The sequence below is a fragment of the Bombus pyrosoma genome, linkage group LG9, assembly GCF_014825855.1.
Source record: "Bombus pyrosoma isolate SC7728 linkage group LG9, ASM1482585v1, whole genome shotgun sequence".
NCBI classification, from domain to species: Eukaryota; Metazoa; Arthropoda; class Insecta; order Hymenoptera; family Apidae; genus Bombus; species Bombus pyrosoma.
In genome coordinates, this window is record NC_057778.1 from 13,908,345 (window position 1) to 13,922,741 (window position 14,397).

At 39.8% G+C, this 14,397-nt stretch overlaps 2 protein-coding genes across 8 annotated transcripts in view; both read left to right on the top strand.

Moving 5' to 3' along the window:
- The window catches only part of LOC122570551 (longitudinals lacking protein-like), a 148,897-nt gene that overhangs the window by 121,489 nt on the left and 13,011 nt on the right, over window positions 1-14,397 (top strand). The window contains exon 7 of one of the 7 annotated variants that reach the window (XM_043733019.1): window positions 11,134-11,441. The exons of the other annotated variants lie outside the window; for them this stretch is intronic. Coding sequence (XP_043588954.1) covers window positions 11,134-11,426 — 293 coding nt within the window. The 3' untranslated portion in view covers window positions 11,427-11,441. Of the gene's footprint in view, window positions 1-11,133; window positions 11,442-14,397 lie in introns of those variants that run through there. 7 annotated transcript variants of the gene reach the window in all.
- LOC122570562 (zinc finger and SCAN domain-containing protein 26-like) overlaps window positions 1-14,397 on the top strand; it is a 137,835-nt gene that overhangs the window by 104,870 nt on the left and 18,568 nt on the right. The window lies entirely within an intron of this gene.

The following is a 14,397-nucleotide window of genomic DNA, read 5'->3' on the forward strand; positions in this document are numbered from 1 at the left end:
TAGATGTATTTAGCTCGCGATGGATCGCATCTATTATCGAAAATTTCACGGAAATTCCGTACGATCGATGTTGCAAAATTTACCAAGATTTTGTTTGCCGATAGGAATTCTGTTAAGAAATTGTTTAACGCTTTGTTGCAATGGAATTTTTCGATCATTCGACATTTATATTATTAGAGATAACAAGGCGAATAAAAAGATCAGTAAAAGAAAAGCGAAATATAGTTATATAGTTTTTATTATATATTAGGCGTAATTGGCATTCGTATGATGTTTCGAGGGCAGAAACTTTTCTTTTTTTCGCGGGACTTATTGCGAGAAAATAAACTAATCGTAAGAAGAAGAACGGTTTCGGCAAACATAGATCGAAAAGATTCATACAGTTAGGTATACGGGATAGGGCAATTTAGGAAGAGCGCGATCAACCATACTATCCAGAAATTTAGGAAGTATAGTGCTTTATTTTTTGTATAACTTATTGTATTTCTATTATTATACCTCGAGCGACAGAATTTCAGAAATAAGATTCGATTGCAAAGCATTCGCTTTTTAAAGAGAAATTTAGTGGTTAGAGAGAAAATTTGTAGGAAGGAAAATAAGAGCCAAAAAATTGCCTTTTCAATCTGGCGATGCCCCATCGAAAACTTTATTCTTCGTTTCTATTTGGGCAAAATATCTGTCCAAATTCGTGAACATTCTTCAGCCGTACTAGTTCCGACGAATCGGTTGCTCTTGTTACGCGTGACGCGTACGAATGCTGTGTGCACGGACATGAAACAATGCCAATGAAAGAGAGGGAGAGAGAGAGAGGGAGAGAGAGAGAGACGAAAGGTATCAGCGAGACAAACGTATGACGTTCTATCGTACAGACGTGCATGGTAGGAAAGAGGAGAGAAAATAATTGTTAATTTCCCGTAATGAAAAATTTCAGGAAAAGATAGGTAAAAAGGGAAGGCCTGTGAACCCGTGAGAAACAGTTGAAACATCTATTTGGTGCATCGCGTCCAAAAATGAAACGCGTTTAGATCTTAAGAAGATAGAGAAGAAAATTATATAAAAGATACTTATGGACAGGCAACGTCGAAAACTTGCGTCAACTCAGAACACGGGTATGAAAAGAGGCAAACGAAACGAATTACGAGACTGCGTGTTCTGTATAACAGAAAATCGCTCGCATATTCGTTTCGCCAGCTGTTTGTCTAAAAGAAAATTTTATATTTCTCTTATATTTAAAAATTTGCTCGCAACGCGACGACTCGTACTTTTGTCTTTAATTACCCAGTGTTCTTCGAGTCTAATCGAATGCTTGAAAATATCTAATTCGGCTCTCCACTCGAAAGACAGTTACACGTGTGAATGTATTACATTATACATAGCGAGGTGGAACGCGAACGCGAGGTAGGAGGGGGTGAAACAAAGTGTTTAGTGTAGAAAGTGAAGAAAGAAGGATATTATCGATTATCCTTATACCAGGGTCGTATTGAAAACGTCCTGCTATCAATCACCTATAAGCGAATCTATATCATAAGTAAAAATTTATGAGCAGCAGTCAGGCACTGCGATGCACTCGTTCGCGTTACACCTATCTTTCAAAAGACACGTCTTGTGATTATTGATGAGAAAGAGAAAAAAAAAAAAAAGAAAAATGTGAGAATAAAAATGATTGCGATGTGTAATTGCGCGCTAATAGATTTAGCGGAATCAGTCGATATGTTTTCTTGGTATGTTTGCGCAACGTACGTTCGAGGACTGTGTAAAAGAAAAGAACAGGAAAGGAAAAGAAAGAATGGAAGGAGCGATAATGGAAGCAGGAGTGGCGTAACGAGAGCGAAGCGAACGAAAAGCGTCACGAGACATGATAATACCGAGGGAAGTGTGTATAGCTTTTGAACCGAGAGAGCCTTGTGTTAAGTGCCTTCATGTAACACTTAGATTTTAGGATAGAAGAGGGAGGAAAAAAAAAAAAAAGAAAAGAAATCAAGAGGCGCTGGGCGCATCCAGCTGTGAACGAATTTCTACGGTATTATCGGCCGGGTGTCACGCACAGAGAAACCAGTTGACGCGTAATTTCGATGGATTCATCCCCTAACCTGCTGTTTTAAAAAAAGATAGTATCTTTAGAAAAGATAGTATCTCTAAAAAAGATATATTTAAAGATGTGATTGAAGATGTGGGCCGGTAGGGAAGCATTGATTTCCTTTTAGGAGAAATACTTTTGTTGCGAAACGCGACGCAAATAGGGTTAGAAGGACGAATCTGTCGAAAAATACAGCGAGTTAATGTATCATTTACGAGTGACACTCGCCGACCCTTTTGAGACCAGTGATATTTTTTTAGAAATTATTTATTTACGCCGAAGGAAACAGAATTTAATCTCGATCACTCGCCTTTATACTGCCAATGTATCCGCTAAGACGTACTCATCTTCGTTGTCGATCCATATACATACATAGTGACTACCATCCTTTACGCGTTACACATTTGTTCCTTTTTTCCTCGATTCCTAACAACCGCAATGTGATTCCCATGTCTTTATTTTACTTCGGTTTCTATTTATTCTTATACGTTTCTCCTTGTTCTTTTGTTTTTCCTTTTTATCACTATATATTTGTTTTTGTTTTAGTAACAAGTATAGCGTTTTAGTAACGGCTGTACTCGCGTTCCTTTACATTTCTTTCGTTCGTTCGCGTTTAATTACACAGTACAATTATTTGTAATAAATAATAGCGAATTTACCGCACGTGGAGCGAGGCCGCGTGGAAAATATCGAGATCGAGACATCCCTTGGTCCTGTACCGTTTCTCTTTGACATAAACGTGCATCGAATCGAAACAATTCTCCAAACTATGACAAAAGTATTATACAGTGCCGCGAATGAAATTCATTGCGCCGCACCAAGGGAATCTCGCGCTCGACATCAACTACGATATTCTTATAATTAGTACAAGCACCGCTACCGAACTGTATGGTTAGTGACAGAGAGAAAGAGAGAGAGAGAATGAGAGAGAGAAAGAGAGAGCGAGAGAGAGAAAATGAGCGTGCGAGCGAAAGCAACCGTTAATATCAGAGAGACATAGCACAGGGAGGAAATGAGAGCGAGAGAGCAAATTCACGTACGAGTGTATGTATGCGCGTGTATGCAAGAGAAAGAACAGAGAGCACGTAAAAATAAATAACGCAACTATAACTTCCGCTCAGCGCCTCGAACGCAAAACATATTTGTAATCGTAATTTCTTTGTCGCCATGTATTTGCCAACGAACGATGATTTATTATTACACATTTTTGTCTCCATTTTATATTAATATTATTTAGAGAGCAATAATTATTAACGATTACGCTATGATGATAACGAATATTCTTTCTAGATAATTTTTTTGCTTGTTCTCTCGCGACAAATCCGCATGCATGTAAACGCACGTACACCTACGGTGTACGGCACACGAGCAATCGAACGTGCGCTGCACCGAGATTGAAATCGGTCGTGAAAAGCGGAAACGGATGTCGCAACGTAGCCACGACAAAGCGGAAGCCGGTAACGCATCGCCGTTTACCCGCTTCGTTTTACTATGCGAAAAAAATCGCTTGCTTGTGAAATTTATAGAACAATCGGTCGGTGGATCGGAAAATCGCGACTCTTCTTCGTTGCCCTTCCGTTTGCCACAAGATTCCAACGATGTATACGTATATGATGATACGTATCTCTATGTCGTCGCCTGTGTCGAATCGCGTGACTCCATTCACTGGCCGATCGTTCATTTCCTATTTTCTACACCACTGTGCTTTTTTTTCATTTTGTTCTTTTTTGTACACGTATCGTTTCGATTTGTCGAACATTCCAAAATGCTTGTTTCCCTCCTTTTTTTTTTTTGTCAATTTGTAGAGAGCCTTGTATTCGATTTAGAGCAAAATAAAGTCTAGAAAGGCAAATGCTTCGAGTTTCATGTTTCGCTCATTTCGTCGCTACCACGACGTATGACGTACGTGTTCGTGGGTTGGTTTGGCGGCAACGATTTCGATATCGTGGTGATGTGCTGTTCGACGTACTCAGGAAGAAACATGGTGAGAAACGCGTAATTTCCGCATACTGATTGCTTTCGTTTTCCACAGGTGACCGGGCCGGTTGTTCCATCCACCTAGGAGACGATCTTCTGAGAAGAAGGAAGCACCGACAAAGAAATCATATGAGAAACTACGATTATCCCAAGGACAAGCTGCAACTTGTCGCTTGTTTCTTGAAGGCGACAACATCAGCGAAAGCCAACGAACCCATGTATATGTATATACACGTGTTTATTAATCGATACGTTGCTTGAGTGTTTCAGGACAGTAGTTGGATTGGTGCGAATACCAGAGGTCACATGGAAACATAGACGAACCGTATGCGAAACATGCGCGGCACATGAACGGAAACACGGACAAGGTATGGGCAAAAAGGATGGGGCGAATGCCGAGTAAGCACAAGAGAAATGCTCGAGGTACGAAAGAAGAGTAGTTTCATCGGAGACGGCTGAAAGTCCTGTTCCTTTTTCCCTTCGCCGGGAAACACTGCGCAATTTGCCCTGGAAGTGTATCGTATCATCGAAGACCAGGATGCGTATATAGAGAATAGCCCGTGCAAGAAGAACATCTACGAGAACGTAATCATTCCCCCCCGTTGATCCTGTTCCCCTTGACATGCTCGTTGTTGCTAAGCTTGAAAACTTGAATGTTTTTCTTTTTATCGCATGGCCCTCGCCGTTGTAAACAGCAATCGTGCAACGAACATACCGACGACAGTCTATACGATAGGGCAGCCACTAATCGACCGTTCGAAACGTTTGTTTCGATTGATTTCAGGTTTCTTCGCGAGTCTTGGTTGGAGTTCTGAGGGGACGAGGCGCGTTTCGCGATCCTCCGCGAACGAGGTACCGGCCCCGTTGACGCCTCAACGACGCGCAAGGCTTCATTGCCCCTCTCGTCATCCTGGGAGAAACAACAACCGGCCGATCGGTACAGTCTCCGTGTCCGGGATCGATCGTCGACATAATTGTTCACGTTGTGGCAAGAGCTACAAAAATGCTTACATACTCAAGAGGCACTTACTCTACGAATGTGGCATGGCGCCTTCCTTTAATTGTCCCCATTGCGCGTTTAGTTCCAAGTATGAGAGGAACTTGAAGGCGCATATCAACCACCGCCACGTGGCCTCCCAATCTGCCGGCACAGCCGTTAATCAGAGGGCCTGAAGGAAAATTCTCACAACCTCCGGATCTAATCCTAAAGCTAATCCGCGAGGGCGAACGAGGAGTTTCGGTTCTCGAGGGAACCTCGAATTCGAAAAATCTTCGTGCTATCTGTCATCTTAGATCTTTGGTATTTTTATTTTTCACCGCTCTGTTCTTTCTCTCTTCACCGGCCACAATCTTGTCGTGTTTTTTTTTTCCCTCTATTTTTAGATATCCTTTGGAAAATACGCGCTTAGAACGGTTTCAACAATTAGTCGTCTATGCTTTCTTTCTATACGTACGATACTCGTATCGTGTCCTATCGTTTCCAATCTTTTCTTTATCGTTTCCTTGCATCGACGTAGTTTTACCACTACGTCCTGTTTCGATGCAACTACTGTTGTCTTTGGTGTACTATCCGAATGGTAATAAGCATGTGTTCCTTATTCACGCAACCGAAAACAGCCGTAATACACAATAATGACAATACATTTCCGTCATACAACTCGGAAGAATTTCTTTTGTGTTTGCTTCGTACTCGGTAGATCGGGTAGAGCATATTAGAGCGAGAAGACGGTTTTAAATAGAGAAATTAACGATCCGTCTTTATCGTGGCATGAAGTCGTTGTTGGATCCCGTTTAACGATGTATAAAGTGACGAAAAAAGGAAAAAAAGAAACAGAAAAAAAGCCGTAAAGAACATTGTTGAATATTTTGGAAGGCTCGAGAAGAGTGTCAGAAAAATTTGGAAAGAAACGCGTGATTCGTTTCGTGGTTTTGTCAGACGTTGGAGATTAAGTTTGAACGAGTATCGAGAGAAAAAGAAGCTTTTCCGGAACCTTTTCGAGCCTTCGATAAATTGCTAAATCGCCCAATTATTTTTGTACTAATTATAAGGGAAGCAAGAGTTTTTACACGAGCTATCGCGGATATAGAAGTGGATATTTCGCGACAAGGATTCCGTCGTCCATTGGTCGAATCGAAATACACAGATAGGGTTTGTTCGATGATCATAGTTGGAAACTGAGTTCATCGATCGTTACCGATTTCCCGAGTTACATGTCGATTCTTGCAATTAGTCGGAAGGATTGAAATTCTCGATGCAACGAAATGTCTCCGACGCTAGTAATATCCCGCTAGTATTGTAGTATTCTAGTTCTTTAGCGTAGTCTAGTTGAAGTAACGTTCGGAAATTCTAGTCAAAAACAAACGGTGTCTGTAGGCTCACCGAACTTGACGATGAGGGGACAGAGACGAAATAATCGTGCCCTTAAGCCTTAAGGGAAGAACGATTATTCTTCCACACTACCGACGATTCAATGTGAAATGGAAAGCGTGACTTCGCATAGCGTCGTTGCCCTTTTACTCGTTTAACGCGACAAGAGGGCGATGTAGAGCAAGCTTTACAACGTTCGTTGTTGTCGCATAAGATCGAAGTTATATTATTTTTGTCGATTGAATCGGAGATTGTAAGTAGTTTGAGAATCAACGAAGCGATCGAACGAATTTGATCAATTCGTTCGATAACTTGCGTTGATTCCTTTTGTTTGAGTTAGTATCATCTAGTTTAAAATCGGGCCTAAGCAGGCCGTTACCTAACGTAGAATAATATCCAAGATAGAGAATCTATTTAAATCAAAAAAATATTATTATATATATAATATATTATACATATATACATATACATATACATATATTATACATATTGAATAGTAACTTTATGGTGAGGACGTAAGTCGTACGTAGTACGATGGAAAAAGAAACGTGTCTTTCCATGCGACTTGGCCGGAATAACGGATCCATCGAGTTCGACTTTTCATTGCACTCTGTGATAATATTGAAGATTACGTAGATGCACGATCAGTGCATGAAAGGAACGGTTCGTGATCATCCGACAGTTTTGACACAGCTGATCTATCGTCGATTTCATATAGCTGGTATAACTTAACGAGAAGGCTATTTTCTGAATAAATTTAACCGTGTTTTTTCTTCCTTTTTTCTTTTCTTTTTTTTTTTTTTTTTTATTACCTTACGTTGACGAGAACTCTCGATCAAGGACCAAAGATTCGACAAAGAATTATTTCAAGTAAGATTCTAGTCAAATCGAAATTCGATGACGATTCGTTTACCGGTCAACCGCAACTCAGCGAAGAAGCGTATGGATAATGTTCTATAGAGACGTTGAATCTCGTATTTATCTTGTTGTATGTACCTATTGGCATAAACTTTTGCCAAACTTTTCACTTTCTCTATTGCCTCTTCTCTACCCGTCGTATCTTGTTCCTGCTCTGCGCTTTGCCCTGTTCGAAATAACGCGGCGAGATTCTCCAGCTTTTTGCCTGATCCTATCTATTAGGAAACGTCTGTCTTGAATTTGACAAATTGTTCGATTACATAGAAGCTAGATATAAATCATCGACGACGATCTATTTCTGGGTCTCTCTTTTACGTAGTCGTCGTCGATCACATGTTTCTCCGCTATTCCTTCGCTCGATTTATCCATCTTTTGTCCGATACGAAACTGATTTACGGATGTCGTTTCGCGAACTTTCCTTCTATTCGATCGTTCGATGAGAAAACTCGACGAGATTTCCGAGACAACCTGTGCGAACCTCTCAGCTTCCACGCGCTCGTTCTCGTTCTTGTTGTCGTTCTTGTTCTCGTTCTTGTTCTCGTTCTTGTTCTCGTTCTTGTTCTCAACCATCTTGAACGCTTCGAAGCACATTCGTGCCAAGCTCAGCCTCTTCCGTTTCTTCGTACGAGCTTCTTTGCGACAAAGAATTCAAAGTAATTTTTTAAAAAGGCTCCCGCGTGTCGCGTTCGAGTCCAACTTCATGTGCCTCAAAATACGAACGTTATTGTTATCGATGTCGTGTTTCATATCCATTTTTCTATTCGAAGAGAAAGAATCATAGAATCCGAGTCCTAGTCTTTGCGAATTCGCAGAAACTCGTGCTATTTTCGTTTTATATACTTAAGCCAAAATATAAGATTGCTTTAATGACTCCGATCGTTAGGCGTTTCATTCCTTCGTTCCCAATGACAGCTAACGTTGTTCGATGATACACAAATGAGAAGAAGTTTTGGACAAGAAATTCGCGTTGACGTCTCGTTGACGACTTTATCAGCGACTCGAGAGAAATAGAACGCGCGTCTTCCAAGATTGATCAGAGCGAAATGTAGGAAAACCTGTATCATTAGATACAGTTTACAGATTTAGTGGACTAAAGCGAGGTCTATGACTAACGTGATTTAGAAAACTATGATTTGCTATCTTCCGTTTGCGTTGGAATCTTTGCACGCATATAAATACGAATAAAAGCGTAATAGAAGCGCAAAGACTGATTATAAACATCGTAGGAAGTGAGAGGTGTACGTTTATTACAAGCGTTTAACATGGTAAAACATAGATTTAGATACGCGGCGCGTTTAAATGCGAAGCAATTTATAGTGCAAATAGTGTAAATCAGGTATCGTTTCTGATTTTTTCTTTGAAGGATGGAGTGGCGTACAAAGAAGAGTCAAAAGAAATGAATAATACGGTGCGAGGGAAGAGGTTTCATCGAATATATTCGTCGAGCCGATAGGTAAACGGTAACTGTTCTCATCGGATAAATTTGATAAACATCCCTTACCCTTGTTGACGTTACAACATTTGTGCCAATATAAACGAGGCTATTTACGCGATATTCGAGTTGCCGCTTATGCCGGCGGGTGATTGTACGCGAAATGCCTATGAAATTATTTTCAAACTACATACTTTATATGTATGATAACGTGATTAACGTGCGCGTGTGCAAACTATCCGATATACATACAGAATATGGGGCATGTCTGTACACGCGAATACGAGCAACCAATACCCATGTAGAAGGATACGTTTAAAGTCTAAATAAAAAGTTATGGTTATACGTGTAATGCGCGTATGTTATAATATGTAAAATAAATATCGATGATTTTTCCGAGAGACAAGCGAGAGACAAACGAGGAACAGCGAGAAACGGATAATAGAAAGCTTAAACGCGAAGCCCGAATGAAAGAATACCTCTTGCTTTTAAGAAGATCGATGACGATAATAATTAGCACGTAAGCGTTCGATACATTTTTCTCTGTTTGTGGAGAGCTTTCAGAATTGCTGAGGATGATAGCGACAAGTAGGAGGAGAAAACATTATTCATCCACGTAACATGTGTAAAGTATACACACGTAATAATATGACGACGCTCAGGCGACTTCAATAAAGATCGTATGTTGCGTATACAAATGTTACATATATACGATATATTCTTTATGATTTATGATTTTTTGCGAATTTAAAAATATAATTACCATTGTGAGTGTATCACTGATAACCATTGTGTTAGCGAGGATACTCGACGAACAATAAAGAATTTAATTATTCAGCAACGATTTGTCTCTTACAATTAGACTCTCGTACGTTGTCGTACTGTTTCCGTCTACGTAACCGTTAGGGAAGTAAACATCTCGTTGTCTTATCTCTTTGCGACTGCTCAAACCAATTAACCTTTTTAATTTTTTGTTCAAGCCAGCGACTAAATGAAAATGGGGATGGAAACGGAAATGAAAGTGGAAATGGAAATGAAAAACAATACAGATATGCTGTTTCGTTGGCGATGAAATCGCGTCGTCCAACCGCCCAATTTCCAAACCTATTTATCTCCCTCTAGTGACACGGTTCCGCTTTTTTTTTTCAGGTCGTCTAATCTGTGATTGCGGGAGGCGTTTCAAGTACCAGTTCTCGATGATGTGTCATCAACGTAGCGAATGTGGAGAGGAATATCGGTGTGAAAAGTGCACCTTTAAGAGTAATAAACTTCATTTGTGGTTACGTCACGTCAAGACACCAAATTGTACGCAATAAAGAGAACGTCGTTATCTATTTCTTATTCCACACGAAAGTTCGTTGACTGTAGAAAAATATTTAGTATATTTTTTATAACTTTGCGCGCCAATTTGCAACTCATTGCTGTTTCTCTGTAGTTTTAATAAACATACAAGACTATGATACAAATCCGTTTTCTATCCGTTCAATTACGATTAATTTATCGAAGAATTGTTAAAAGATAATGCGAATGAAAGCAGGAGATGCGACAACCGCTTGTATGTATATATGTATATCCAAGGTTTTGAAAAAGAAGAAAGAAGACACAGTGTGTTTCGACCGAGCTCGTGAGAAACAAGCGTTGAACCGTAAATACGTACGGGATAGGAAAGTGACTAACGGAAGGCGATATTTCTGATTTCAGATGACATGGGCTTGTTTCACGTAAAAGGTGCGGGGCTTGCGTTCGACAACTTTCCAGAGCTGCCCTCGATTTCCATAAACGCGAAGAAGCACGTATGTACTTGCGGCAAGGTGTACAGTCAAAAGAGTTCGCTCGATCGTCATCTGCGGTACGAGTGTGGAAAAATGCCGAACGTACCGTGTCCGCAGTGCAGGAAAATGTTTAAACACAGACATCACGTGACGCAGCACTTGAGAAGCTGCCGCCGCAAAGATTTAAGAAACTCGGACTTTACGAATTGTTAATCCATCCCCTGTTACTAGGATTTCGCGTCGATCCTACTTAATCTCGGTTTCGTCAGTCGGAAAATCTAGGATCTGTTATTTTTGTAATTTATCCAGCGAAAAGCATCCTCGTTTATTTATTTCACGAAATAAATCAGACATTCTCCACGGAATTTTCCGCGGCACTTTTGCGTTCGATTCATTTGAAATGGTCGGCACCAATCCTTGGAATGACATTGAAAAATCAGAAAAGACAGCGTTTCGAACAAATAATCTATATGTATAACATTCTTTAGAGATAATCTCATTTGTCAGATCCATGTTCGCAATCATTTCCGTGATTGAATTATATTTTAATTCGATTAACGCTTCTATTACCGTTTGCATGGTTTTGCAGAATCGATGTGGCAACGACGAAGTCATCGACGCCAACGATCGGGACCGCGTCAAGGAACAGAAATCGCAAGCCAATGTAACGAAACGAGATTTTTCTGCGAGGCTTGTGGCAAATCGTACAAGTGGAAGGAGTCTCTGTTTAAACACAGGCGCGTGGAGTGCGGGAAATTGCCGCAGTTTACTTGTGAAGTTTGCGGATACCGATTCATGCACAAACATCATTTGATTAAACATTTGACTTCCATTCACCAAGTGACTCCTTTGAATGGAGCCGCTATGTTAGTCTTCCAATAGAGGAGTTCAATGTTTTTACTTGTGGAAAGGCCTGTAATATTGTGAAATAAAATTTTACCACGTCTCAACACGACTCGCTGCAACGGTCTATGCATCTTTACAAAGACTGGATAAAATTAGAAAGGATAATCTGGCGGGCAGTCATAACAATGTTTCTAATTTCTACCAATTTTTGTTTTCAGGTTGGACCGTACGCACCGATCATACGTTGTTCTCCTGCACGGTACAAACACGAAATAAAACTCGAGCTTGTACAACAATCATATCTCGTTTAATCGAATAAATATGGAACTCGTAGGCGTATTGCAAAATAGATTTCACGATAATGAAGTAAACACGATAAAATGTTTTCGGCAACAACGTTGTCTCGAGTTTGCTCGTGTTGCAGCATATTTGTCTGAGATTTTCACAGGGATAAGAGAATCTTTTATTTTATGATCAATGCAATTCGAATTTTTTTCTACAACATTCTCAGCTCAGGAAAAGATTGTCGTTTGAATAAATTCGTGGAAATAATTTCGTAAATGTTCCGTTGAATTTCGACTTCTCCGTCGAATTTCTTTATTTGTTCTTTATTTAATCGATTCTAGAAACGATAGGATAATTTTCGTTGCAAAGCTCCCTCGTAAAAAATCTCAGATAAGATTGCCATTCTTTCTTCGAGAATTATCGTAATCGTTTCGAGTTTCCTGCAAACGGAACGATACCCGTTGCGACAATTCAAAGGATCGACGTTATCGCGACAAGAGTATATACTCTTCTGAAGATGACATTTTCTTGATAGTTTCTGCATCAACTTTGGAAGCAGATTTCTGTTATCTGTAGTTATCCCACTGTTACAATTTTTATCGGATCAATCAGATCTATGGCGGTGGAAAGCAATTGATCATGTTATGGAACAACTTTACTTTTTTTTTTTCTATTACAGAACGCAAAGTGGAGAAGAGACTGACAATGGCTGAAAAATCGCAATCTCCAAAAAGAAGACCATTTTGGCTACTTCCGCGGAAGATCTTGCACTTGAGAAGATGCCACGACGTTGCACCGTCACATACGTGATGGGTGCAGGAAAATTGTGTATCTGTTATATCTACAAGAGGAAGACTTCGAATGGAAGTCGTACAAAGTCAAATGAAACGTATATTTTTGTTCTTCGGGAACGAGGAAGGTGGAATTCCACCTTTTCCGTTTAATTTTCAGAATTAATAAATTTTTATTTTATTCGCGAGTCTGTTTAACGCTCTGAATAATAAAGCTTCCGAAATAGTGGAACAAGCACGCATAGCTGATAACTCATTTCACATCCGATCATCATCCGAAGATACGCAGCTATCAAAGATCAAGATCAACCTTCACATTTCAGTTTCGTTAGTTCAGTTGGGGCACACTAATAAATTTTTAATATTCGAAACGTATCGATCATTTTTTCGATGCTGGAGTATTGTAATCATTCGTTTGAAAACACACACGTAAACTCATTTCTATATATATATATATATATATATACATATATATTGAGACGCGCGTCGTTGGTTTAGCGAAAAGTGAGATGAAAAGAACGAAAGAGAATTTTGAGGGAACACGCTTTTAATTTAGCTCAAACGAGATTAGTTCGAATAATCGAAGCTCTTTTGACCTCTAAATTACAGGTAGTTGCTCAAGGAACAGGTATCCGTCACTGCGGGGCCAAGATTTCTTGCCGAAACCGTTTTCTTGCCACAAGTGCGGTAGATTGTATAAGAACAAAAGCAGCCTAAAACGTCATCTCCACGACGAGTGCGGTAAGCCGCCTCAGTACATCTGCAGTATCTGCGAGAAAGGATTCAAGCAAAAAGCTAACTTTCAACGGCACAATTCGACGATTCACGGCCGTATTTTCCTGCTAGGATCCTGAAAGGTCGATGCACCCATGAAGACATCATCGTCGACCAAACTTAACCATCCTTCCTCGTCGTCGGTTTCTTCGAACTTCTCATGAAGAGAATCGAATTTCACACGATGTTCGCACTATCTTTCTTCTTTCTTACATGTATAGTTTCACGCAACATTTCTTGTTTCTTTATGTAACTCGCTACGCTACCCTTCTATCAACGATCAACACATAGTTAAATAGCAGAAACAGATTAAGCACGTGTAAGATGTTCGTTTTCCTTTGAAATATTTCTTTTTTTTACCCGCGGCACTTTCTTTTGTTTTAATAATACTATCTTTTTCGACGGAAGTAGAAGAAGAGATGAAAAAAATTCGATTTCCTGGAAAATACGAAATAACAGCGGTACGATGTGCGACACTGTCGACCGGCTTTGAAGAAAGTTCGATTGATTTAAAAAATTTCATTCTACGAGAAATGTTCTGTGATATGTTGAATAATTGGTGTACAATATATGAAAAAAAAAGTCGTGAAAACAATGCCTGCTGAGGCCTTGGTTATATATAAACTAGTTTCTCAACGTGTTATTGTAGTTTATTATAATTCTATTATGATTATCGAAGTACGCGAAAATAAAACTGTAATTGCAAGGGTAAACCATGTCTCAGATCTTTCGAATTCGTCGTTCAGATATTCTTGCGTTCGAACTACTTGAGTGTTTTACCGACTGGAAGACCAATGGAAGACAAAAGGAAGAGCAAGAATCTTCACGGAAGATCGACAGTCGTGCGAATTGCTGACTTTTTCTTTCTATTACCAAGTGGTTCTAAAGCAATCGCGTTTACTATCATTTACTTTCTCGTATCTGTTTCCACGAAAACAAAAATGACAAAAGAAGGAAGAGACTATTTCAGCTTCTTTGTTTTCAATTTCTTCGCGGCATTAGAGAATGCAACCGATTTTGAAATATTTCCATCAGATTTCCTATGGTTACGGGCTCGTGATCGGAACGTATGTGAGATCGATTAAACTACCACCGAAGATGTTACAGCTCTTTTTAAATCGCGAGAAACGCTCTCTAAATCTGATTGATCAGCTCTG